Source organism: Simochromis diagramma, unplaced genomic scaffold (genome assembly GCF_900408965.1).
Source record: "Simochromis diagramma unplaced genomic scaffold, fSimDia1.1 OVJJ01000334.1, whole genome shotgun sequence".
In the NCBI taxonomy this organism is placed as follows: domain Eukaryota; kingdom Metazoa; phylum Chordata; class Actinopteri; order Cichliformes; family Cichlidae; genus Simochromis; species Simochromis diagramma.
The window spans coordinates 73,077-100,072 of record NW_024386764.1 but is presented as its reverse complement, the minus strand read 5'-3'; the positions used below and the strand labels follow the sequence as shown (position 1 = coordinate 100,072).

The 26,996-nt window shown below is 42.7% G+C and overlaps 2 protein-coding genes across 3 annotated transcripts; both read right to left on the bottom strand.

Moving 5' to 3' along the window:
- Positions 1 to 3,370: 3,370 nt before the first annotated feature.
- Positions 3,371 to 6,673, bottom strand: LOC120732262 (protein ANTAGONIST OF LIKE HETEROCHROMATIN PROTEIN 1-like). Its single transcript, XM_040029726.1, has 3 exons — positions 6,603 to 6,673; positions 4,575 to 4,817; positions 3,371 to 4,015 (listed from the first exon to the last, which is right to left on the bottom strand). Exons 1-3 carry the CDS (start codon positions 6,671 to 6,673, stop codon positions 3,757 to 3,759), a joined length of 573 nt encoding a protein of 190 aa, XP_039885660.1. The 3' UTR covers positions 3,371 to 3,756.
- A 4,303-nt stretch (positions 6,674 to 10,976) lies between these two features.
- On the bottom strand, positions 10,977 to 23,074 carry LOC120732491 (oocyte zinc finger protein XlCOF7.1-like). Of its 2 annotated transcripts, none has more exons than XM_040030152.1 (3): positions 22,731 to 23,074; positions 13,659 to 13,709; positions 10,977 to 13,568 (listed from the first exon to the last, which is right to left on the bottom strand). In XM_040030152.1, exon 3 carries the CDS (start codon positions 13,443 to 13,445, stop codon positions 12,219 to 12,221), a length of 1,227 nt encoding a protein of 408 aa, XP_039886086.1. In that variant the 5' UTR covers positions 13,446 to 13,568; positions 13,659 to 13,709; positions 22,731 to 23,074; the 3' UTR covers positions 10,977 to 12,218. The 2 variants fall into 2 exon arrangements, with proteins under 2 accessions (XP_039886086.1, XP_039886077.1); XM_040030143.1 differs by having other exon boundaries at positions 10,985 to 13,568; positions 22,762 to 23,074.
- Between the last annotated feature and the right edge of the window lie 3,922 nt (positions 23,075 to 26,996).

Here is a 26,996-nt window from a genome sequence, read left to right as displayed (position 1 = left end):
CACCCGACTTGACACAAGTAGAATTTATTTCATATTACACTAATAACAAAATATACCAATACAGTGGGATGCAAAAGTTTGGGCAACATTGTGAAAAGTAATTATTTTCCTGTACAAATCGTTGGTTGTCACAATAAAAATTGTCAGTTAAATATATCATACAGGAGACACACACAGTGATATTTGAGAAGTGAAATGCAGTTCACTGGATTTACAGAAAGTGTGCAATAACTGTTTAAACTAAATCAAGCAGGTGCATAATTTGGCAACACAAAAAAAGAGAAATAACATAAATATTTAGTGTATATCAATGTGTGTGTCTCCTATATGATATATGTAAGTGACATTTTTTACTGTAACAGCGATTCATACAGGAAAATAATGACTATTAATAAGGTTGCCCAAACGGTTGCATCACACTGTATATAGGAACATAGTGAAGACAAGTTACTTAAGAGAGTAAAGAGAGGTTAGTTTATTTTGGAGTAGAGCTCCATTTATTAAGAAAAATTTAAAAAGACAGGAACACTCTTTAGAGGTTTGTGGGTGGCTCTTAAAAGAGCCGTTGTGGGGAAGTCACTCAGACTTCAAACAGGCTACTCTTGGTTACCAGACACAGCTCCCTCCGCCGAGAAGTGGGCCATGAACTTCTCCCTCACCAGGACAGCCTCTCATGGAGGAGTTGTTTGCTGCCATACGACCCAGGCCTTGCAACGGCTCCACCACAGCAGGTGCCACACCCCTCACAGCAGGTGCCACACCCCTCACAGCAGGTGCCCCTCTCTCGTCCACACAGCGCAGAAAATTGTGGAGAACACAAGTTGCCTTCACACACTTCTCCGCAATTTCAGGACGGAGCTCCATGGCGCGCCAATACAACCTCCACTGTGAGGAGAGGATACCGAAGGCACCCTCCACTATCATCCTGGCCCTGGAAAGGTGATAGTTAAAGATCCTCTTCTCTAAAGGGAGGAGGCGTCCAGGGAAAGGTCTCATGAGCTCACGCCGCAGCGGGAACGCTTCATCAGCCACAAAGACATGGGGCTGGGCTCCACGGTGTTCTCCACCAGGTAGAAGCTGGTCAGGAGGCAGATGGAGAGTCCCAGCCCGAAGAGCCTGACCAAAGGTGGAGTTGGCCAGAATACCACCGTCGCTGGTCCTCCCGTACCCCCCAACATCAATGACGCGGAAGCGATGCTCTGCATCCACAACCACAAGGAGAACAATGGAAAAAGTTCCCTTGTAGTTGTGGAACATGGATCCTGAGCTGGGGGGTGCCTTCGGGGGGTGATACTGGACAATACCTAAACTCTCCTCTTTATCCTACGCGCACTTTTAATGCCAATACTGTGGTCAACTTTATTACGTCTTTTGTTAACTCCCCATTTAGTATGCTGGATTGTTCTTCCCCACACACACTTGAGAACTCTACTAATACTCTTTTAACCACCTGTTCCTCGATTCTTAACATTGTTGCACCCATCAAAATGAAACGCCCTAGAACTTTCTCACAATGCTGGTTAAATGATTCTGTTCGTGCCCTTCGACGTATATGTCGGCGTGATGAGAGGAAGTGGAGGAGTGATAGACTTCAGTCTTCTTATGATATTTTACGTATTAGCCGCTCGAAGTTCCAAACTGCTGCCAGAACGGCTAAAGCGGCTTTTCTCTCTAAAATTATTTCCACTAATGGTGATAATCCACGAATTCTATTTAAAAATTTTAACTCTGTGGTGAACCCCCGTCCCTCTATGCCACTGCTGTCTTCCCCGGGTCTTTGTGGAAAATTCTCAAACTATTTTTTAGATAAAGTTTTATCCCTTAGATCTACTCTTCCTCTGGTGACTGATTGTATGTCTACCCCTGATTGTTCGGCCACTTTTTATCAATTCGAACCCGTTTCTCTCTCCACTCTGAAGCGTCTAATTGATAAATTGAACAATACTAACTGTGTACATGATGCTCTCCCATCCCGTATTGTTAAGGATTGTTTCAGTGTAATTGGACCTTGTTTATTGTCCATATTGAACTTCTCCTTGCCTTCTGGCTATGTACCTTCAGCTCTCAAGCATGCCATAATCCAACCTGTTCTAAAAAAAAGGAACCTTGAGCTTAGTGATTTTGCCAATTTTAGGCCAATTTCTAAGCTTCCCTTTCTGGCTAAAATACTTGAGAAGGTGGTTCTGCTCCAACTGCAGACCTACCTTGATGAGAATAATATAAATGATAAATTTCAATCGGCCTTCAAACAACATCACAGCACAGAATCAGCATTGCTTCGTGTTTTCAATGATCTCCTACTAATGGCTGACAACGGACGCCCCTCAGTCTTAGTGCTTTTGGATCTATCATCGGCATTTGACATGGTTGACCATAATATCTTATTAGCGAGACTTGAGCACACTGTAGGCATCAAGGGCGCTGCCCTGGATTGGTTTAAATCCTATCTCTCCAATCGGCTCTCTACGGTACATCTGGCTACATCCTCTTCCTCGGCTGTACCTGTTTGCTGTGGTGTCCCCCAGGGATCTGTGCTGGGCCCTACCCTTTTCTCATTATACTTGCTTCCTTTAAGTGCCATCTTTGAGAAATACCATATTGCTTATCACTATTATGCAGATGATATCCAGCTCTATTTTTTTTTTTTTTTTTTTTTGTGTCCCGTTTGGATCCAGCTCTATTTTGAGCTAAACGACGATCTTGCTCTGTCTCTGAATAGCCTCCGAGAATGCATGTCTGAGGCCAAGAAGTGGTTGTTGTCGAATTCTCTTATCCTTAATGAGAAGAAAACCGAGATTATGATTTTTGGTAGTAACGCCCTTCGTGCCAAACTCCGGGATGCCTTTGGTTTTCTTAGTTGTTCTCTCTCTGATACTGTCAGGAATCTGGGTGTCTTATTTGACAGCTCCTTTTCACTTGACAAACAAGTGTCTGCGGTTGTCAGATCTAGTTTTTACCAGCTTCGTCTTATCTCTAAGGCTAGGCGCTATATCCCGCATAAAGATCTCGAAAAGCTCATCCACGCCTTTGTAACGTCGAGGCTAGACTATTGTAATTCACTTTATTGTGGTCTCCACTCTTCCCTTTTACAGAGATTACAGACAGTTCAGAATGCTGCAGCTCGCATTCTAACTAAAACTAGCAAGTTTGCCCACATTACTCCTGTCCTTGCCGATCTGCACTGGTTGCCTGTCAAATATCGTATTCAATTTAAAATTTTGTTGTTTACTTTTAAAATTACTAACAACACTGCACCCAGCTACCTTAAGGACCTTTTAAACCCTTATGCTCCTGCCAGGGCTTTAAGGTCATCGTCACAGTTACTGCTGGCTCAGCCCAGATCTCGACTTAAGACTAGAGGTGATCGATCGTTTGCTCTTGTCGCACCTGTGCTGTGGAACAATCTCCCGATTGGCATCCGGGCATCTGATTCTATTCATTCTTTTAAATCTCAGCTTAAAACATATCTTTTTAAACTTGCCTTCTCCACCTTTTAATTGCTGGTTTGTTTGTTTGTTTGTTTGGTTGCTGTGACCTATTGACCTCTTGTATTAATTCCCTCTTATCTTTCTATTGGTGTCTTTTATTATGGTGGTACAGCTTTTATCTTGCTATTACCATGTGCTGTAGTCATTCTTATTGGTAGCTTTTATCTATGAACATAACTCGTTATTTTTATTTATCCGTTATCAATGTTTGAACCTTTTATTGTTTTATGTAAAGCACTTTGGTATGCCCAAGGCTTTTAAATGTGCTCTATAAATAAAGATTGTTGTTGTTGTTCGTCTGGACGTGCTTCCCATCCAGAGCTCCACAGCAGAGAGGGAAGTTCCAGCGCTCCTGGAATCCCTCTGCAATGGACCGCCAGTCTTCAGTTGAAGGCACAGCCATGAAATCGTCCACTAGACAGTCCCAGATGGCCGTCGCTACCTGGGGGATGATCTGGCTCACCGTGGACACACCGACTCGAAAACTAAACGCGATGGTCCTGAAGGAGTCCCCGGTGGCAAGGAACCTGGACAAAATTGTTTAAAATGAGTATTATGTGTACTGCAGTTACAAAATACATTATTGAAATTCCAAAATTACAAATTACAAAACATAAATCTTCCATAAAACATTTTGTAATTATAAGGATAATTACATGATATATATTAGATATAATCTAAAACAGTCTGCGGTGATTATATACAAATATTCAACTATCCCAGAATTAAACCAGGTCTAAATAAAAAAAGGAGTGAGTATCACTACAAAGATTAACCCACAGTGGTCCTAATACCAGTTTGATATCAGCAAACACCGAGAGCATACCTATGACACCACAGCCATGCTGTCATTGCAAACACTGATAACAGCATAAATCGAATTAAATCGGGACTTGATGAGACCTTTCGAGTATCACTAGAAATATTATAAACAGTTGTCTCGGTACCACAGTTTGCTATCAGTAAACGCCGACAGCATTCACTGTTAGCATAGCACATCCATGTTAGCAGTGTATAAACGGATGGTTTAGCATATATTAGCACAGGTATCAATAAAGGACTACCGTATTAAACACTTTTACTAACCTCGGGCAGATGGACAGGCGCTCTGCGGGTGCGATTGAGCACCTGTAGTTGGTGTCTAGGCGGGCGATTCTGGGACCGACGCGGGACAGCAGGTCCTCAAACTGGCCGAGTGACAGACGATGATATCGCTGGAATCTGCCATCATCCAGGCGCAGCTCCTGGAGCAAATGGTGAAACTCACCAAACTGCTCACGCGTCTGGAGGACCTGATGGACCCAGGTACGGCGAGGACGTCTTTTACGCCGCTGCTCTGCTCTCCACAGTAAATAGAGAAGGGAGACTCTCTCTTCAAGCACTAGCTCAACAGCTGCCATCTTGCAAAGATTCCATCTGGCACAACTTCCTCCCACATTCCTCCCACATTTCCGGTCGCGTTGAGACGCGAATGTGCACGTGTCAAATTAGGGGCGTTTGGGGCGTTTTGTTCGCGTCCATCGCGTTCGGTGTGAACACACCGTTACACGCCTCTCTGCAGCTTCTCTCCTCCTGCTACCCCCCCAAAAACCCATCTCCATAGAGACTGTGTCAGCTCCCAAACAGACAAAAAACAAACTAAAAACCAGCAACAAACAACTTAAACATAAACAATCACAAAGAAAGAACAATACAGTATCCACATCTTAACCAAAGAGTAAAACAGTGAAATGTGGATTATTAAATATTAGGTCTCTCTCATCCAAGTCTCTGTTAGTACATGACTTAATAATTGATCAACAAATTGATTTACTCTGCCTTACAGAAACCTGGTTGCAGCAGGATGATTATGTTAGTTTAAATGAATCAACTTGTCTTTCTGAAAGCGCTGTAACTAAGTTTAAGAATATAATCCACCCACTGTTATCATCTTCAATGCCCTGTACCAACACAGAGCAGAGCAGCTATCTGAACGCTACTCCAACAGAGGTCGATTAACTTGTTAATAATTTCACCTCCTCACTGCGTACGACTCTGGATACTGTAGCTCCTGTGAAAACCAAGATCTCTAATCAGAAGTACCTGACTCCGTGGTATAATTCTCAAACACGTACCCTAAAGCAGATGACTCGTAATCTGGAGAGGAAATGGCGTGTCACAAATTTAGAGGATCATCATTTAGCCTGGAGAAATAGTTTGCTGCTTTATAAGAAAGCCCTCCGCAAAGCCAGAACATCTTACTATTCATCACTGATTGAAGAAAATAAGAACAACCCCAGGTTTCTCTTCAGCTCTGTAGCCAGGCTGACAAACAGTCACAGCTCTGTTGAGCCAACAATCCCTTTAACGTTAACTAGTAATGACTTCATGAACTTCTTCACAAATAAAATTTTTATCATTAGAGAAAAAATGACCAATAATCATCCCACAGATGTAATATTATCTACAGCTACTCTTAGTACCATTGATGTTAAGTTAGACTCTTTTTCTCCAATTGATCTTTCTGAGTTAACTTCAATAATTACTTCCTCCAAACCATCAACGTGTCTTTTAGACCCCATTCCTACAAAACTGCTCAAAGAAGTCCTGCCATTAATTAATACTTTGATCTTAAATATGATCAACCTATCTCTAATAATCAGCTATGTACCACAGGCCTTCAAGCTGGCTGTAGTTAAACCTTTACTCAAAAAGCATCTCTAGACCCAGCAGTCTTAGCTAATTATAGGCCAATCTCCAACCTTCCTTTCATATCAAACATCCTTGAAAGAGTAGTTGTCAAACAGCTAACAGATCATCTGCAGAGGAATGGCTTATTTGAAGAGTTTCAGTCAGGTTTCAGAGCTCATCACAGCACAGAAACAGCTTTAGTGAAGGTTACAAATGATCTTCTTATGGCCTCTGACAGTGGACTCATCTCTGTGCTTGTCCTGCTAGACCTCAGTGCAGCGTTCGATACTGTCGACCATAATATCCTATTGCAAGCATGCTGTAGGTATACAACTGCACTGCTGGTTGATCATATCTATCAATAGACTCCATTTGTGCATGTAGAGAGTCCTCTTCACAACTGAGGTTAAGGTTCCACAGGTCAGTGTCGGACCATTCTGTTACATAACAGCTCCTTGGCAGATCTTAGAAGACAAGCATACATTGGCTAGCAGTGACACCCACTCTATGTCCATGGCCGAACACACCCATGAGTTAAACTGGGATGTCTTAAGAGACCTGGATGGCCGCTAACTTTCTGCTTCTTAATTCAGATCAAACTGAGGTTATTGTACTCGGCCCTGAAAAGCTTAGAAATATGGTATCTAAGCAGATTCTTACCCTGGATGGCATTACCTTGGCCTCCAGTAACACTGTGAGGAACCTTGGAGTCATGTTAGACCAGGACATGTCCTTCAACGCACATATTAAACAAATATGTAAGACTGCTTTCTCCCATTTGCGCAACATCTCTAAAATTAGAAATATCTTGTCTCAGAGTGACGCTGAAAAACTAGTTCATGCATTTATTGCTTCCAGGCTGGACGACTGTAATTCATTATTATCAGGAAGTCCTAGAAACTCCCTGAAAAGCATTCAGTTAATCCAAAATGCTGCAGCAAGAGTCCTGACAGGGACTAGAAAGAGAGAGCAGATTTCTCCTGTTTTGGCTTCCTGTTAAATCCAGAATTCAAAATCCTGCTCCTCACATACAAGGTCTTAAATAATCAGGCCCCATTTTATCTTAATGACCTTGTAGTACCATATCACCCTATTAGAGCACTTCGCTCTCGCTCTGCAGGCCTACTTGTTGTTCCTAGAGTATTTAAAAGTAGAATGGGAGGCAGAGCCTTCAGTTTTCAGGCCCCTCTTCTGTGGAACCAGCTTCCAGTTTGGATTCAGGAGACAGACACTATCTCTACTTTCAAGATTAGGCTTCAAACTTTCCTTTTTGCTAAAGCATATAGTTAGGGCTGGACCAGGTGACCCTGAATGCTCCCTTAGTTATGCTGCAATAAACGTAGGCTGTCGGGGATTCCCATGATGCATTGAGTTTTTCCTTTCCCTATGTATTAATAGACCTCTCTGCATTGAATCGTACTTGTTATTAACCTCTGTCTCTCTTCCACAGCATGTCTTTATCCTGTCTTCCTTCTCTCACCCCAACCGGTCACAGCAGATGGCCCCGCCCCTCCCTGAGCCTGGTTCTGCCAGAGGTTTCTTCCTGTTAAAAGGGAGTTTTTCCTTCCCACTGTCGCCAAAGTGCTTGCTCATAGGGGATCATATGATTGTTGGGTTTTTCTCTGTATTTATTATTGTGCGATCTACTGTACAATATGAAGTGCCTTGAGGCGACTTTTGTTGTGATTTGGCGCTGTAGAAATAAAATTGAATTGAATTGAATACCATTACATTATATTTGCTGTGCTCATGCAAAAACAATAATGGTGGATCAAAATGAATGTTGGTGCCAATCTTTGGCCCATCTAAAGCTCTAATTATAATAGCACCCAAATATTACTTCAAATGTATTTTATGGAAAATATTTAAGTTTTTTGTTTTTTTTTCGGCTAATAAAACAGTGCGCTCATGTAAAGAAACTGGGATTTAAAGGGTTAAAACACTGAAAATATAATTAATACTTGATATGAATATTTTAGGCAGAACTAGTTTTAAAAGACTGACTCATTTAAGGTGGAAAATATATTAAATATTAATATATAACATTTTTATAGCACTTTTTGGGGCGTCGCCATTTTTTGGCCTTAGGATCAAAGATGTGTTTTAAAGCAGCGGTCCCCAACCCCCGGACCGGTACCGGTCCGTGAGTCGTTTGGTACCGGGCCGCGAGAGTTGAGGCTCAGGTGTGAAATGTATGGTTTTCAGGGTTTTTATCGGTTTTCAGGGTTATTTTGTTATCGTTTTTATCCTTAACTCGGTTTTCCTGGGTCTTTTCACGTGTGTTATGAATAAATCTTCTTTTTTTCGGTACCGGTACTAGTTTTATTTTGTTGTATTTATCCGCGACACCTTAAAGGCCGGTCCGTGACAATATTGTCGGGCATAAACCGGTCCGTGGCGCAAAAAAAGTTGGGGACCGCTGTCTTAGGGTTTCAAGAGGCAGTCAGACTGGATGCTGCTGGGCTGACCAGCAAGATTATTGGCTGTTTAGAAAAACATGGGCTGGACTACAGACAGAACCTTGTTGGCCAAGGGTATGATGGAGCATCTGTGATGAGTGGGTCACATTCTGGTGTACAAGCTAGGATAAAGGAGGTGGCAAAGTATGCTTTCTACATTCACTGTAGTGCCCACTGCTTAAACCTTGTCATAGTAGATGCAGTCCAAAGTGTGCCTGATGCAGGAAATTTCTTTTCTTTGCTCGAACTATTATACACATTCATATCTGGATCTTACGTCCATCAGAAATGGCTGACAGTGCAGCAGGAAATGTTTCATGGGGTACCAAGAGAACTGCAGTGCCTTAGTGATACACGTTGGTCTTCTAGACATATAGCATGTCGCAATATCGTGGACAGGTTGCCTGCAATTTTGCGTGTACTTGAAGAGATCTCATCAGAGAACAATGCACAGAGAGCTGTAGAAGCAAAGGGCATTCTGGTTCAAATGGATCTGAATTTTGTTGGATGCCTTGCACTCTTCAGAAAAGTATTGAGTGATTCTATTATGGTTTATTACCGAACTGAATCCTTTTTTGATGACCTGTGGACTGATATTGTAGAAACGTGAAAAAGGTGGCATTTCAACCCAACACATCCCAAAACGATCAATACAGAAAGTAAGAAAACTTCATGATTCTCTTGTTAATTCTACCCTTGGACAGCATGCAGACCCAGACAGCAAACAAATGTTCAGAATCCAAGTATTCTACCCAGTTATAGATTGTATGATGGGAGAAATGGAAAGACGCTTTTCTAGGCTGAACTGTAATATTATGAAAGGTGTTCAGGCATTAAATCCATCAAGTGGTACATTTTTGAGAGAGGAGGATGTACTACTTCTTGCCCGTGCTTATGACTCCAATACTGATGATCTGAAGCATGAAGTACCTCAGATTAGGCGAGTCTTAGAAAGACTTGCAAAGAGTGATGAAACAGTTCCTACCACTCTCCTACAGTTTGTGAGTTTCTTGGAGTCGTATAATGATGTGTTTTTTGAACTGTTCCAGCTGTGCAAAATAGCTGTAGTGTAGCCTGTCAGCAGTGCATCTTGTGAAAGGACCTTTTCTGCTTTGAGGATAATTAAAAACTATTTACGATCAACTATGACAGAGGAAAGACTGTCCAATCTGTCTATACTCAGTATTGAGTCCAAACACACAAAAGCATTGGATTTGGATGAGTTTGTCAGACGGTTTGCTCATCAACATGGAAATCGCCGCATTCAGTTGTTGTAGACACAATATTCTTCAACGTGGCCTAATGTAATGAAAAATAAATTTTAAGTACTTGACTAGTGAATCCTGATGGTGAAAACTGTTTTTTTCATATTATTTTGTTCAGTGTTTTCTGTTAAGTGCAGATTTCTGACCTTTTGGTGTAAATGTAAGGATGTAATACACTTTTGAATGTATTTCCAACATAAAAAGAGTGTGAAACTTAATTAAAAATACAAGTCCAACTTAATCCACCTTGTATTGTGTAGGTTTCTGGATTTTGTACTTATTGGGATATATGCTTATTTGTTGTATAGGCTATGAACTGAAATATTTAGTTATTTCGGCTAATGCCAAAAAGAATGTTAGACTACGCTATATTAAACAAAAATTTATGTATTTTGACTATATATGGCATGTATTAGAAAACGTAGCACCTGCAAATGTGTAAAGAAATGGCTTCGACTTTGCCACCCTATCTGATCTCCATGCCACCCTCATGCCACCCCAAAAAATTTTCTCTAGATCCGCCCCTGCCAGGATGAGGCATACGAGTCCTGCGTCCATCTCCTGGTGGAGCGTTTGGTCAACGGCGAAAATGCAACCGTTTTTTGTTATGGGCAGACTGGATCAGGCAAGACGTACACACTGGGTGGAAGGAGCCAGCGAGTTCTCACTCACTTTTGCGCATGCACAGGACTGGAATGTAAGCATTTTCGGCCGTTTCAATGTGGACGCACAACTCTGTGAAAACAACTGAAAATGCTAGTGTGGACGCGGAGCATTTTCCGACAAAAACGCCATTTTCAAATCTATCTGGGCTAGTGTAGACATAGCCTGAGGCTCATCGAAAGCACCATCTCACCTGAAAACAGTCTATCAGACGGTCAGCACATCTGATGGACTGGTACAGGAAACCCACAGCACTGGGACCACCATGGAACCAGCACGAGTGCTTTGGGTTTACTGGGCATTCTGGGTTCTGGAAAAAGCTTTGAGTGGTCAAAAAACCCACACACAAAGACAGGATTCAATTAATTACATTTTACCTATGTAGCACCAAATCACAACAACAGTCCCTTTACATTGTAAGGTAGAGGCCCTGCAATAATACAGAGGAATCCCACAATCCTGTTAAAAGGGAGCTTTTCCTTCCCACTGTCATAGGGGTCCTGTGGAAGAAGGGGGGGGGGGGGGGGGTCATTTGCTCCTGATGGAGGGAGCCTCTGTTTACTACACAATAATAAAATGTAGGGCTAGTGTTACATCAGGCTTTTCTGGGTTAAACATTTCCATCTTTTTTCCTGTGAAGTTTGTTAAACTACACGACTGATCGACGAGAAACAGTTGGGCTGATGACTGATGACAGTAGGAGGTGTGTAAGTGTGCATTACAGCAACACTTCAGAAGAAGTGAGCGTGCTCCACACTGGTTCTGTGTGAACCTATGGGAATCTGTAAATCTGCTCCTTAACGTGATTAGTTGTGGCTATCTTCCCGAGGTACACATTGGATATTTGTTGTTTCGTCCTGGTTAGTGGCTCTGACACTCACTAGTTTTTTGCCTCCTTCCTTCTCATAACCCACCACAAGGTTCAGTACTTAGTCCTTTACTTTTTATACTGTATTTAAACTAATTAGAATGTCTTGATTTAAATACCACTGTGTTTGTCAGTGAGGAAATCCTGGATCAGCTCCTGGGTACTGTAAAGGTATAAAAACTGTTTCTTATAAATGGGTTATTATAAAATTTAAGAACATCCACTATCCATTTGGAAATCAACCAATAAATCATAATAGTAAATTCAGCATAAACAATGTTGAAACTGATGATGGATCCAAAACTAAAGTTCATAGGTGTATTGTTAGATTGTAAATGAAGTTGCCCCCCACCCCACCCCATGAAACACATCTTAACAGTTTTTTTTCTAAGAAAAAAACTTTATTACACAAAGAGGACTTGTAAATATGGATTGTCTTTACAAACTGTACTGTAATGTATGTAGCTCCATACTTGCTCTACTGGGTCAACAAGGGGGGGGGGGGGGGGAATTAACATATTACAATGACAAACTCAGTATGTTTAAAAGAAAGCAGTAAGAATAGTGTACAAAGCAAGGAGTGGCGATCCCAGCACCCCACTGTTCATTCTTTAATAACATTTTATGAATCAAAAGATTTTAAAATGATACGATGATGTTATTACCATAGAGAGGGATTTGAGGGTCTCTCTGGTTACAGTGTTACTTCAGAACTCCAATAATTTGGATAAAAGGCAGACGATGGATGACACTGTGGAGTGTCCATGCTTTGGTTTTAGGCTGCTTCTCCACAGACGTCACACGTTTACTGCTTATGTCCAGAGTGGGTTTGCAGATGGTTTATTAAGTATCTTTTATGAGTAAAGGCCTTTCCACACTGACCACAGCTGAACGGTTTAACCCCACTGTGGGTGAGCTGATGTCTCCGTAGGTTAGTAATCAGCGTAAAGGCCTTTCCACACTGACCACAGCTGAATGGTTTAATTCCACTGTGGAGGAGCTGGTGATTTTTTAAATCACCTTTCTGACTAAAACACTTTCCACACTGATCGCAGCTGAATGGTTTAACCCCACTGTGGGTAAACTGGTGTCTTTTCAATTCACCCATCTCAGTAAAGGCCTTTCCACACTCCCCACAGATGAATGCTTTAACCCCACTGTGGATGAGCTGATGTCTTTTTAAGCTCCTGTGGCTAACAAAACCTTTTCCACACTCCTCACAGCTGAAAGGCTTAACGTCACTGTGGGTGAACTGGTGTGTTTTTAAATCACCCCTGCGAGTGAAACACTTTCCACACTGATCACACTTGAATGGTTTAACCCCACTGTGGATCAGCTGGTGTTTCTTTAAGATCCCACTGAAAGCAAAACCCTTTCCACACTGCTCACAGGTGAATGCTGTAATTCCACTGTGGATGAGCTTATGTGTTTTTAATTTACTCGGGCAAGTAAAAGACTTTCCACACTGCTCACAGGTGAATGGTTTAACCCCACTGTGGACAAACTGGTGTCTTTTCAAATCACCCTTCTCCGTAAAAGCCTTTCCACACTCGCCGCAGACAAATGCTTTAATTCCACTGTGGGTGACCTGGTGTCGTTTTAATTTACTAATGCAAGTGAACGCCTTTCCACACTGATCACAGATGTATGGTTTAACTCCACTGTGAGTGAGCTGATGACTGTTTAAATCACTCATCTCATTAAAACTCCTTCCACACTGACCACAGCAGAATGGTTTAACCCCACTGTGGATGAGCTGGTGTCTCTGTAACTTACTAACGCAGGTAAAACCCCTTCCACAGTGGTCACAGCTGAATGGCTTAACCCCACTGTGGACGAAGTGATGCTGTTTTAAATCACTCTTCCGAATAAAACACCTCCCACACTGCTCACAGCTGAATGGTTTAACCCCACTGTGGATGAGCTGGTGCTTTTTTAAATCACTCGACTGAGTAAAACCCTTTCCACACTGCTCACAGATGAAGGGTCTGTCCCCACTGTGGATGCGTTGGTGTCTTCTGAGGTGGTCCATCTTGGCGAAAGCCTTTCCACAGACGACACAACGATGCACTCTGTTTCCCTTTGCGGCTGGTGGGTGAGCTTTGTCAGGCCCACTGCAGTGCTGAGGTCTCTGGCCATTTTTGCCTCTTTGTTCCTGTAGTGACAGAAACTAATCTGTGAACCTGCAGTCCTGAGACAATGTCACTGAATTCATGTTAGCATGTGTATGAACCTGTCTCCTCACCGCTTGTGGAGAATCAATTTCTAAACTCTTCCTTTGCTCCTCGATCTCCTCCTGTTGGGATGGAAAAGATCATCATTGATAATCAAACACAATCCAAACACTTGCTGGCAGTTACCTTTAGACCATAAAGATATTGAACTCTGAAGCTGCATATTTTTATTTAACATGGATGCATTACTCATTGGTATTGATCAATTGTCAATTTGCATATCAGCAAGCCTGTTGTTAGGCAGTGGTGTGTCGATCTCCAGGGCCAGCAACAAGTCTGGTTCAGTCATTTGGCAGGTGTTGATAAACTGTGTGGGAGGAAGGATGAAAGACCCAAATGCAGGACTCACGGGAAACCAAGGCTACGTCTACACTAATCCGGATAAATTTGAAAACTGAAAACGTCCACACTATTGTTTTCAATCATTTTTGAACAGTTGTTCATCCACACTAAAACGACTAAAAACAATTACTTTGCTGTACTGCGCATGCGTGAAATGTAAGATGATTCGACCTGCGTTATTTCTGTCTGCCATTTATTTACTTTCCGGCTCTTTGAAATGTCTAGGAAAAGCATCAAGTTTTTTAAATGGACTAACAATGAGGTGGAGTTGCTGCAAGTAACACAAAAGTACAAAGTTGCAAAAGTGAGTGAGAATTAAAGAATTTGAAGAAAAGCTATCTGGAGCATGTCTGAACTGATATTAATCTTTGATATGGCTGTCAAAATTGAGAGCAAACAAAATAACTGCTGTACAACGCCGTCCGCCATCTTGGTTGAATTGGTCACATGAATGCATCACATGACTAAAATTCGTCATTGTTTTCAAAAAGCCTGCGTTTTCGCAGGGCACACTGCGATGCAAAACCAGCGTTTTCAAATGTATCCACTTTGGAAAGCGTTTTCAAAAAGGTCAGTTTTCCTTGACCAAAAACACTGTCTCAGTGTAGACGGAAGGCCAAAATGGAGAGAAAAGACGCGTTTTCAAACGAAAAGGCATTAGTGTGCACATGGCCCAAGGAGTAACTAAGGGAGGCAGCTTTAGTGGCTGTACGAAACCCGAACATTAACACGAGAAAACTGACCGAAAACTAGAAACAATGAACTACACCAGAAACTGGGAAACTCGAACTGGGAATCACAAGATGCACGGAGGAAACACACAGCACTGTGAGGGAACATGATGGTGCGATGCGACAGACAGACAGATGAAAACACAGGAACGGAACCAGAAGGAAAAACAAATAGTCCAGGAGGCCGCGGCAGTGCAGACACAGTTCAGGGGCCGACCGCGTGGAAAGTGGTAGGGGCGAAGGCGAAGTGGGTCTGGAGGCCAACCTTGCGGAAAGCAGCGGCGGCGTACTGGAAGCAGCTCCGGAGGTCGACCGCGTGGGAAGAGGCGACAACGCCACAGTTCAGGAGGCCACCTTTGATGGCGAAGATCCTTGGCCAATAGATCCTGAGTACGACGATGGCAAAGGAGGGCCTTTTCTGGAACCCAATGAAGAAGATGACGGAGACAAAGAGCTTCAGGTGGCTTGGATGGCAGCCATCGTTGGTGTGGTTTGGAGGATTGTGGGCATCAATGTAGTTTGGTGGATGGCCAAAATCGGTGTGATTTGGAGGATGGACGAGGATGTGCTGGCCTAATCGGACGTGGACGTATCCAGAGAACAACACTAAACACTGGTCACCAACCCAGGACCATGACAGGTACAGCAAAATCAAAATGAACCGACCCAAAATGCCTCGAGGAGCTCCAATGTATGCCCAGTCGAGTGCCCACTCATCTCCACTTCTCCTCCATGGCTATCCAGTCTAGCGTTGCAGCTACCGATTATTTTAGTAATAGATTATTCCATCGAGTAAGAAATACTTTTGTGTTGTTGATGAGCAATAATAAATAAATAATATTAAAAGAGAAAAATTACAGGTCTTTCAAAATGAACTGCTCATTGTGTTCCAGTTTAGAAACTGCAGTGTTTTCTGTTTCAGCCTTCATGTGTTTCTTTTTTTAACAAACCCAAAAACCCTTTGAACTGAGGTTTACTGCAGATGTTTCTCTGTGCAAAACAAACAGCGGAGGGTGGAGCAGCTGCAGAGTTCACTTTTCTTCACCTCAGTTTGTTGATCAGGTGCTTTGATGACGGACTCCCGCTCGGTTTTTCCCAGTAAAGGTTTTAATGGTCGTTACAGGAACAGCTGCTTCTGTGCCTGTGTCATCATCACTGCTGCTGTTGTGTTATCATTGGTTGAGGTTGAGCTCCTGACCACGTGGTGCAGAGACAACAACCTCCTGCTAAATGTCAGTAAGACCAAGGAGATTATTGTCAACTTCCAGAGAGGCCACACCTGTCACCCCCCATTGACCATCGACGGCGCTGCGGTGGAGAGGGTGAGCAGCACCAAGTTCCTAGGGGTGCACATCAGTGAGGACCTCTCTTGGACCACCAACACAGCATCACTGGCCAAGAAAGCACAACAGCGCCTCTACTTCCTGCGCAAACTCAAGCGGGCAAGTGCTCCACCACCCATCCTGACTACATTCTACAGAGGAACTATTGAAAGTATCCTCTCCAGCTGCATCACTGTGTGGGGCGGTAGCTGTACTGACTATAACAGAAAAGCTCTACAACGCATTGTGAGAACAGCTGAGAGGATAGTTTGTGTACCACTCCCCTCCCTGCAAGACATTTACACCACTCGCCTCACCCGCAAAGCCATCACAATTGTCAACGATGCAACCCACCCCGCGCACTGTCTGTTCAGCCTCCTGCCCTCTGGAAAGAGATACAGAAGTCTCCGCTCCCGCACGACCAGGCTCACCAACAGCTTCATCCACCAGGCTGTGAGACTGCTGAACTCTCTTCCCTCCCGGCTCCCAGCCAGCAGAATCACCAGATTGGCAGAAGTATAGTAGACAGATTGGACTCTACCCCCCCACACTCTCCAACAAGGAAACACTCTCTGAACCAAGAACTGAAAACATTCCTGACTTGCATTGCAATTGCACACACCTGCTGCTATATATATATTTTTAGTATTCTTTTAGCACTATTTATATTATTATATTACTATTTATTATCTTATTGTTAGGGCTGTTTTTGTTTTTGTTGTGCATCTGCACCTTATTGTTGTCAATGCCTACGCATTTTTTTGGGACAGTGTGAAACGTAATTTCAATTCCTTTGTATGGCAAGTACATTTGAAGAAATTGACAAATAAAAGTATTCTATTCTATTCTTCTATTCATTGTTTTTGTTTAAAACTGCGGGCTGCGTGGGCCTGATGTGGTTACACTTTATATTCACACGCTACTCCTAAATGCATTTCTATTGCAGGTCTGTTTGTAGTCGCACATGTGGGTGAAACACGTTTACATCATTTAATGCTACAGAGCCATCCATTAAGATAAGATAAGATGACCTTTATTAGTCCCACAGGTGGGAAATTTGTTTTGTTACAGCAAAAGTGCAAAGTTATGTAGCAGAAATTAGAAAACACTGGAATGCAATAAAATACAATAGAATAAAATATAAATACAAATACTATATACAACTGAGTGGGAAAATACAAAAATACAACTTCGTCAGAAGAAGAATTGCACATATAGCAGTCTTATTGCACATGTGAGGGTTTGATCAGCTGCAAAAGTCTTTATTGTGGAGTCTGACAGCAGTGGGGAGGAAAGACCTGCAAAATCTCTCCGTCCCACACCGTGGGTGCCGCAGTCTCCCACTGAAGGAGCTGCTCAGTGCTGTCAGAGTCTCCTGCATGGGGTGGGAGATGCTGTCCAACAGGGATGACAGCTTAGCCACCTTTCTCCTGTCACTCACCACCTCCACTGGGTCCAGAGGGCATCCTAGAACAGAGCTGGCCCTTCTGATCAGCCTGTTCAGTCTCTTCCTGTCCCCAGCAGAGATGCTGCCGCCCCAGCAGACCACACCATAGAAGATGGCTGAGGCCACCACAGAGTCATAGAAGGTCTTCAGGAGTGGGCCCTCTACTCCAAACGACCTGAGTCTCCACAGCAGGTACAGCCTGCTCTGCCCTTTCCTGTAGAGGGCGTCTGAGTTATGAGTCCAGTCCAGTTTGTTAAATGAAGCATCAAAGAATTTCTGTGGAGAATTTTTGTACTCCACTTATTCGAAGTACTCAATGAATTGTTGCAGCCCTAATCCAATCTCTCTGTTCACATGAGATCCAGCGATATCTAGCTACACCTTATCATCCACTCCATCTCGCTTTGAGTGCTCAGATAGAGTAGAAAAGCACTATATAAGAACCAATCCATTTACCATTTACCATCTCCAACCTTTCATCCCGGTTGAACTAAGGCAAAGGTTATTTCATTTCATGTCTTCATGTCATTTTAGCACAATCCGCTTTAAACCAGTTAGAGGAACACTTTCTCAGTAATTTACTCAGTACAACTGTTTTATGAAATCATACATTTTTAAAGTCAGACATCAGCGTGACCTGTGTGTCCGAAATGTTTCTCCCACCGAAAATGTCCAGATGAACAGAATCAACTCTCTGAGGTCAGCTGAGATGAAGGTGGCTCACATTATATCACAGACTGTTTCCCCTCCCCAGGACTGCTTTGAGACAACTGACTGGCAGATATTTGAGAATGCCGCTCATAGCAACATCAATGAACTCACAGACTCTGTCATTGGATATACTGATAAATCCATAGACAATATCATCACCAAAACCACCGTCTGCAAATATCCAAATCAGAAAGTCTAGGTAATTAAAGACAATCATACTAAGGTCAAGGCGTGAACCTCTGCCTTTACCTCAGGGAATCCTGACGCATATAAAGACAACAAGGAGCAGATCCTCTACCCTCAGGAGGACAGTGAGGCTATAACTGCATCCCAGGCTGGGTTCTCAGAGCGTGCGCCGACCAGCTGGCAGGGGTGTTCACCAACATCTTCAACCTCTCCCTGAGACAGTCAGTGGTCCTCACATCCTTCAAAACATCCACTGTCATTCTTGTCCCAAAGAAATCAGCGGTCTCCTGTCTGAATGACTACCGCCCTGTTGCACTGACATTGTCATTATGAAGTCCCTCGAGCGGCTAGTTAAAGGTCACATCTGCTTCTCCCTCCCTGACAGGCTGGACCCTCTTCAGTTTGCCTAACTACAGAGGATGCCATCGCCCTAACAACGCACACCAACCTCACTCACCTGGAAAAAAATAATACATATTCAAGAATGCTCTTCATCGACTACAGCTCGGCTTTTAACACCATCATCCCCTCAAAACTTGCCTCGAAGCTCGTCGACCTTGGGCTGGGAACACCCATCTGCAGATGGATTCTGAACTTCCTCACAAACAGGCCCCAAGTCGTGAGAGCAGGTAAGCACACCTCCTCATCACATCCTAAACACAGGAATGCCACAGGGATGTGTGCTTAGCTCCCTCCTTTATTCCCTGTTCACACACGACTGCGTTGCTAAACATAAGTCCAACACCATTATCAAGTTTGCGGATGACACAACCAGGCCTCATCACAGGCAACGATGAGATGGCCTATCGAGAGGAGGTGATAGCGCTGTACAAGTGGTGTCTGGAAAATAACCTGACTCTCAACATCAGCAAAACAAGGGAAATGATAGTGGACTACCAGAAACGACCAGTCAGGGAACACCAGCCCATCAACATCAACAGTGTCGAGGTCGTGTCACCAACTTTAAATTCCTTGGAGTCAACATCACTGAGGATCTCTCCTGGACCCTTCACACAGACACTGCTATCAGGAAAGCTCACAAGCGACTCTACTTTCTGAAAATCACTACAGAGGGTGGTGAAGGCAGCAGAGCACATCACTGGCATGAGGCTTCCTGCCATTCAGGCAGGGCTCGCAAAATCGCTAGCCCGACGTCCCGGGGCTAGCAATTTTTCCAGTCGGGCTACCAAAATCTATCTCTGCCCTGCCCGTCGGGCTATCGTAGGAAGGAAAAATATATGTCAATGCTTTTGCATTCTTTCGGAAATGTAGCTGGGTAATTATGTCATTGGCATCGGTGAGCCACTGTCAATATGTGACATATTGAAATCGCGTTTGAATTTGCGCTTGTTTTTTGCTTTCAGTTTGCAATCGCGCGAACTGTGTATAGAGAGCGACAGCACTGATTGGTGAGTGACGATAATTTGCGCACCAATTCCTCTGACATCGTCTTATCAATCGTTAGCTTACTATGCAAACATGACAAGTGAAATCTCTCGTAGCAAGCTTAAACATGTGAGAGGTTGATCGCGCAGAGAATCGCTGAGCGTTATGTGAGTGCGTGTGTAAAAGCAGCAGGATATATATTTTAGTTCTGCTGAGCCAAATAAGACAGGTCAGGGTGAAGAAGTGACAGCCAAAGAAAAGCTTACCACAAAACGGAAAAGTTATGACAAATCAGACTATAAGGCAAAAAGAAAGTGCAGCTTTATGGTTTCATGGACAAAAGAATTTCTGTGGCTGGAATATGACTATATAACCGGGGCTGCACATAAGTGGTCCGCAGGTGCGCATTTGCTGTCAAAATAAAAAACGCGCACAAGATAAGAAGTTGCAACGCGTGTTTGCGTACATAAGATTTTCTGGAGGAGGACAGACATTTGTTTAAAACTCCTAAAGATGTCGAAGAAGCTCCTTTAAGCAATTACTGTGATGTTCCTCCACCTCCAAAGAAATGTCAGAAGGAGTCCGAACCACAAAAGAAGCACGTATTCTCGGAAAAGTGGTTGCAGGAGGTGAGCTGGCTTCAAACACATGATGAACGCACAGAGATGTGGTGCAGGATGTGCCGTGAAAATCCCACTCTAGCGGACAAAAACACTGCCTTTTATATGGACGCAAACGCGCGTTGCAACTTCTTATCTGGTGCGCGTCTTTTATTTTGACAGCGAATGCGCACATGCGGACCACTTATGTGCACCCGTGTAAATAACATAATGTTCTGCCGGGTGTGTTGTTGGTTTTCCCTCGATTTCTGAGTCGACAAGCGCCTTTGGGACTACTGGGACCAGTCATTTTAAGAAAGGCCCCCATTAGAACCCATGAGAAATGCAAGAAATGCATTATTGCTCAGTCTGCAATATCTTTCCCAGAACAAACACCAATTGCAAATAACATACTAAAAATAAACCTGAAAAATCAGTTTAAAACAGCGTACTATGTTGCAAAGAGTGAACTACCACTGGCACAATTTAGCAGTCTTTGCAAACTTCAAAAAGCAAATGTCCTCGATCTTGGTTCCACTTGCCTCTTACCCTTGACTTCAGTGGAAATTTCAAATTCAGGATCTGACACAGACTGATTCTTGTCCTACACAGTTCTTACAAGTTCATAGAAATGTCTGTTCAATTAGAACCAAGTATTTAAGTTGATGATTGTAATTTTTATACAATGTTGTAATTTGTGTTTCAACAATTTTTTTGATTAATGTTTTGTTTCCTTTACAATCTTATACTTTAATGTATAAGATTGTAAAGGAAACAAAACGGGAAACAAAACATCAATCAAAAAATTGCTCCCTTTTTTATTCGGGCTACTTAAATTTATTTTGGGCTACCAAAAACTGAAGAGTCCCTGCCCGAAGGGCTACCAGGGATTTTGAAATTTTGCGAGCCCTGCATTCAGGACATTTATCTCCAGCGGTGCCACCATAAAGCACACAGCATCATCAAGGACCACAGCCACCCAGCACATCAGCAGTTCTCCTTGTTACCATCTGGCAGACATTACAGGAGTCTGTCTGCTCAGACTACAAGACTTAAAAACTGTTTTTACCACCAAGCCATACGACACCTGAACCACATCTCACACACTACACACCACAGGATGCACACAGAAGCTGTCCTAAAGTTGCTCAAGTACATTCTACATTCTGCACTGGTCACTCACTTTATCAGTAATCACAAAAAAAAAACAAAACCTCATTCTCCGTACTGTACTGTACTAACTGCCACTTCTAATCTTGTACTGCTCAAATCTGTACTGCAGCTCACTCCTGACACTTTATCTTATGTGCAATTATATTGTTTCCACACTTGAAGAGGGAATGCCAGGAATCGTGAACCTTGTAAACAGGCTCTATTTACATAAATAGAAAGAAAATCAGCTCTGTAGCAAATCTAAAAACAAACAAAAACACACCAAAATGGAAACTATAAGTCATCCCAACATCCTCAGACACACAAACATAATCAGATAAATCACATTACGTAACAAATGCCTACTATTAAAATATAATTATGAGTTATGAGTTATAATTGCCTATTTCAAATATCCCAGCTCGTCCAACATCAACATGGTTTAATTATCTGGGTTGATTAATAAAAATTATGTTTTCCTGCCAAAAATGAAATTGAAAACACTACAAAATCCCACAAAGTCTTAAAGGAGGACGTGAAACACCGGACCTTAGAGCTACTTCCTGACCAACCTATCGGCCCCACAGAGCAAACTCAGCCCTGGACAGACATTGAACAACAAGCATGCAAACAGCAAGATCACCACAATAAAACTCCATGTTTCACCAACATTACACATCCTCAGCTCTAACAGCTTGGACCAACGAATCAGTGTTACAGCGCCTCAGGAGAACAGCACCAACATCAACACCGACACTGGTTGAGTACTTACTGAACCTCGTAATAATCAGGACAGAAACACAGATCAAACAATAACCTTTCCAGAATTATTAGAAACCACAGAGCTTGGATTAATCTTTAATGAATCAGTACAAAGTAAGTCGACAGTGAGACAGCTGCAACACCAACATGTGTGTTTTACAAAGTAAGAGGCAAACACAAACATGTGACTGAGGTCATGTAAAAGAAGAGTGTGTGCGCCACGTGGGTGAACATGTGGTCACTGGGAACAAAGAGCATGTTCAGTGGGAGCCTTCAGTCACGCTGAGGGTGAATTAAACAAACGCTGTTCAGCTTCCAGGAAGGTTATCAGTTAGCATGCAGGACCAAACGTTAGCCACTGACTGTGAAATACACCAACCCGCACACTGCGGTCATCAGGGTTAAAGGTCACATTCACACCGAGTCGTGCGTGCATATATTAGACCTGTGCTATTTGTGCTGCGGTGATGTGTTACCATCTGTCTGCAGAGCTGGATCCTGTCAGTTGGTACAAGAAGCCTCACAGTCCTTTGTTAGCAGAGGGAGCACTGTGTGCTAACGGGTGGTGCTGCTGGTGTTCACTGCTGTGCAGCTGAGAGCAGACTCCATCAGCTCTGCAGGCTGTGCATGAAGCTGCAGGAGCCACAGCAGTGCTGTCACCTCAGAGACTGGACAGTAGTGATTAGTGATGCGCAAATCATGAACGAATCGTTCAATACTCGAGAATCACTTTACTGACTCGTGAATCATGATTCACAGGCCCAACTGACTCACTGACTCATCCCTGTTGCTGTTAGCAGCAATGTATCTAGCTTATAATTAAAATTGTGGAGAAAAACACAACATCCAGTATCTTAACAAAAAAATTTCTGCTCTGAACTGGAAGAAAAAACCCTGAGTAGAAGCTCACATCAAGAAAATAGCTCCTCGGTTCACAGTAGCATCGCTCTGCTAACATGCTAACATGCTAACAGCACATTTGAGCTACTCACCCCCTCCCTTCCTGTGCTGAATCATAAGCGTAAGCGAATCACTTAGGACTCGCTCACCCCCTCCCTCCTGGCTCACAGCTTCTTCTTCTTCTTGGTTGGCAACCAATGTTAAGGCGCATTACCGCCCCCTGGCTCACAGCTCAGTGGACATTTAGATGAGAAAATATATATTTAACACATTTAAGGAAAATGCTAATAAAATAAAAATAAACAAAATAAATGTTTATTAAGCAATTTTAATAGGAAATTGCTTAATTTTAGAAATGTTTTTGCTCTTTTTTGCCCTATAAAATAGTTGTTTTTTTTTTTTTTAGAATCATTCATCTTAGCAGTAGGATTTACATGAAAAGAGAAACAAATTAAGTTTGAGTGAAAATGTACATTTTTTGGACTCTCTGGTCAACTGACTCAGTGAATCAATGGACTCAAACACCCGATTCACTTTGGTGAGTGACTCATTAAATCCGATTCAGTAACAAGAATCAAATTTACCATTACTAGTAGTGATGTGTCGATCGCAAACGAAATGGCTCGTGAACGACACAAGCCGGCTCCTTATCGCGAGCTGTGTTTTGTTTTGTTTTTTCCTTTCTCTCACCCTCTCTCCACTTTTTTTCCGCTTCACTCCACATGCGAGCCTTGTGCTTTGCGCTGGGAAGAGGGGGGAGGGGCAGTAGTTACCAGTGTTGCCAGCTTAGCGACTTTGTCGCTATATTTAGCGACTTTTCAGACCCCCTTAGCGACTTTTTTTTAACATCCATGTAGATGCTAAAAATGACAGCCTCAACATGGCATTTAATCTGTTATTAGACTCAATTGGTTTCTCTCAAAATGTAAAAGAACCCACCCACCACTTTAATCACACTCTAGATCTTGTTTTAACATATGGCATAGAAACTGAACATTTAACAGTGTTTCCTGAAAACCCTCTCCTGTCTGATCATTTCCTGATAACATTTACATTTACAATAATTGATTACACAGTGGTGGAGAGTAGACTTTATCAAAGTAGATGTCTTTCTGAAAGCGCTGTAACTAAGTTTAAGAATATAATCCACCCACTGTTATCATCTTCAATGCCCTGTACCAACACAGAGCAGAGCAGCTATCTGAACGCTACTCCAACAGGGGTCGATTATCTTGTTAATAATTTCACCTCCTCACTGCGTACGACTCTGGATACTGTAGCTCCTGTGAAAACCAAGGTCTCTAATCAGAAGTACCTGACTCCGTGGTATAATTCTCAAACACGTACCCTAAAGCAGATGACTCGTAAGCTGGAGAGGAAATGGCGTGTCACAAATTTAGAGGATCATCATTTAGCCTGGAGAAATAGTTTGCTGCTTTATAAGAAAGCCCTCCGCAAAGCCAGAACATCTTACTATTCATCACTGATTGAAGAAAATAAGAACAACCCCAGGTTTCTCTTCAGCTCTGTAGCCAGGCTGACAAACAGTTAGAGCTCTGTTGAGCCAACAATCCCTTTAACGTTAACTAGTAATGACTTCATGAACTTCTTCACAAATAAAATTTTTATCATTAGAGAAAAAATGACCAATAATCATCCCACAGATGTAATATTATCTACAGCTACTCTTAGTACCATTGATGTTAAGTTAGACTCTTTTTCTCCAATTGATCTTTCTGAGTTAACTTCAATAATTACTTCCTCCAAACCATCAACGTGTCTTTTAGACCCCATTCCTACAAAACTGCTCAAAGAAGTCCTGCCATTAATTAATTCTTCGATCTTAAATATGATTAACCTATCTCTAATAATCAGCTTTGTACCACAGGCCTTCAAGCTGGCTGTAGTTAAACCTTTACTCAAAAAGCATCTCTAGACCCAGCAGTCTTAGCTAATTATAGGCCAATCTCCAACCTTCCTTTCATATCAAACATCCTTGAAAGAGTAGTTGTCAAACAGCTAACAGATCATCTGCAGAGGAATGGTTTATTTGAAGAGTTTCAGTCAGGTTTCAGAGCTCATCACAGCACAGAAACAGCTTTAGTGAAGGTTACAAATGATCTTCTTATGGCCTCTGACAGTGGACTCATCTCTGTGCTTGTCCTGCTAGACCTCAGTGCAGCGTTCGATACTGTCGACCATAATATCCTATTAGAGCGATTAGAACATGCTGTAGGTATTACAGGCACTGCACTGCAGTGGTTTGTATCATATCTATCTAATAGACTCCAGTTTGTGCATGTAAATGGAGAGTCCTCTTCACACACTGAGGTTAATTATGGAGTTCCACAGGGTTCAGTGCTAGGACCAATTCTGTTTACATTATACATGCTTCCCTTAGGCAGCATCATTAGAAGACATAGCATACATTTACACTGCTATGCAGATGACACCCAGCTCTATCTGTCCATGAAGCCAGATAACACACACCAATGAGTTAAACTGCAGGAATGTCTTAAAGACATAAAGACCTGGATGGCTGCTAACTTTCTGCTTCTTAATTCAGATCAAACTGAGGTTATTGTACTCGGCCCTGAAAAGCTTAGAAATATGGTATCTAAGCAGATTCTTACCCTGGATGGCATTACCTTGGCCTCCAGTAACACTGTGAGGAACCTTGGAGTCATTTTTGACCAGGACATGTCCTTCAACGCACATATTAAACAAATATGTAAGACTGCGTTCTTCCATTTGCGCAACATCTCTAAAGTTAGAAATATCTTGTCTCAGAGTGACGCTGAAAAACTAGTTCATGCATTTATTACTTCCAGGCTGGACGACTGTAATTCATTATTATCAGGAAGTCCTAGAAACTCCCTGAAAAGCCTTCAGCTGATCCAAAATGCTGCAGCAAGAGTGCTGACAGGGACTAGAAAGAGAGAGCAGATTTCTCCTGTTTTGGCTTCCCTTCATTGGCTTCCTGTTAAATCCACAATTGAATTCAAAATCCTGCTCCTCACATACAAGGTCTTAAATAATCAGGCCCCATCTTATCTAAATGACCTTGTAGTACCATATCACCCTATTAGAGCACTTCGCTCTCGCTCTGCAGGCCTACTTGTTGTTCCTAGAGTATTTAAAAGTAGAATGGGAGGCAGAGCCTTCAGTTTTCAGGCCCCTCTTCTGTGGAACCAACTTCCAGTTTGGATTCAGGAGACAGACACTATCTCTACTTTTAAGATTAGGCTTAAAACTTTCCTTTTTGCTAAAGCATATAGTTAGGGCTGGACCAGGTGACCCTGAATCCTCCCTTAGTTATGCTGCAATAGACGTAGGCTGCCGGGGATTCCCATGATGCATTGAGTTTTTCCTTTCCAGTCACCTTTCTCACTCACTATGTGTTAACAGACCTCTCTGCATTGAATCATATCTGTTATTAACCTCTGTCTCTCTTCCACAGCATGTCTTTTATCCTGTCTTCCTTCTCTCACCCCAACCGGTCGCAGCAGATGGCCCCGCCCCTCCCTGAGCCTGGTTCTGCCAGAGGTTTCTTCCTGTTAAAAGGGAGTTTTTCCTTCCCACTGTCGCCAAAGTGCTTGCTCATAGGGGGTCATATGATTGTTGGGTTTTTCTCTGTATCTATGAAGCGCCTTGAGGCGACTTTTGTTGTGATTTGGCGCTATATAAATAAAATTGAATTGAATTGAATCAAAAGGAGCTGAGGGAGGGAGGGAGGAGGTGAATGGTGGTGCAAAGAAGACAGGGGAGATGTGGTTAGATGTTCCAAAGCAATAATTTAAGGCACTGAAAC

Bases quoted from the DNA above. Each gene is read 5' to 3' on its own strand.
- LOC120732262 (XM_040029726.1), bottom strand. From the start codon at position 6,673: ATGGACATAGAGTGGGTGTCACTGCTAGCCAATGTATGCTTGTCTTCT. The intron at 4,818-6,602 runs GTAACAGAATGG...AGCAGAGCAGCG, and splicing joins ATCTGCCAAGGAGCTGTTAT to GCGTAAAAGACGTCCTCGCC. The intron at 4,016-4,574 runs GTTAGTAAAAGT...AATTTTGTCCAG, and splicing joins CGCCTGTCCATCTGCCCGAG to GTTCCTTGCCACCGGGGACT.
- LOC120732491 (XM_040030143.1), bottom strand. The intron at 13,569-13,658 runs GTGAGGAGACAG...CTGTCACTACAG, and splicing joins AAATTGATTCTCCACAAGCG to GAACAAAGAGGCAAAAATGG.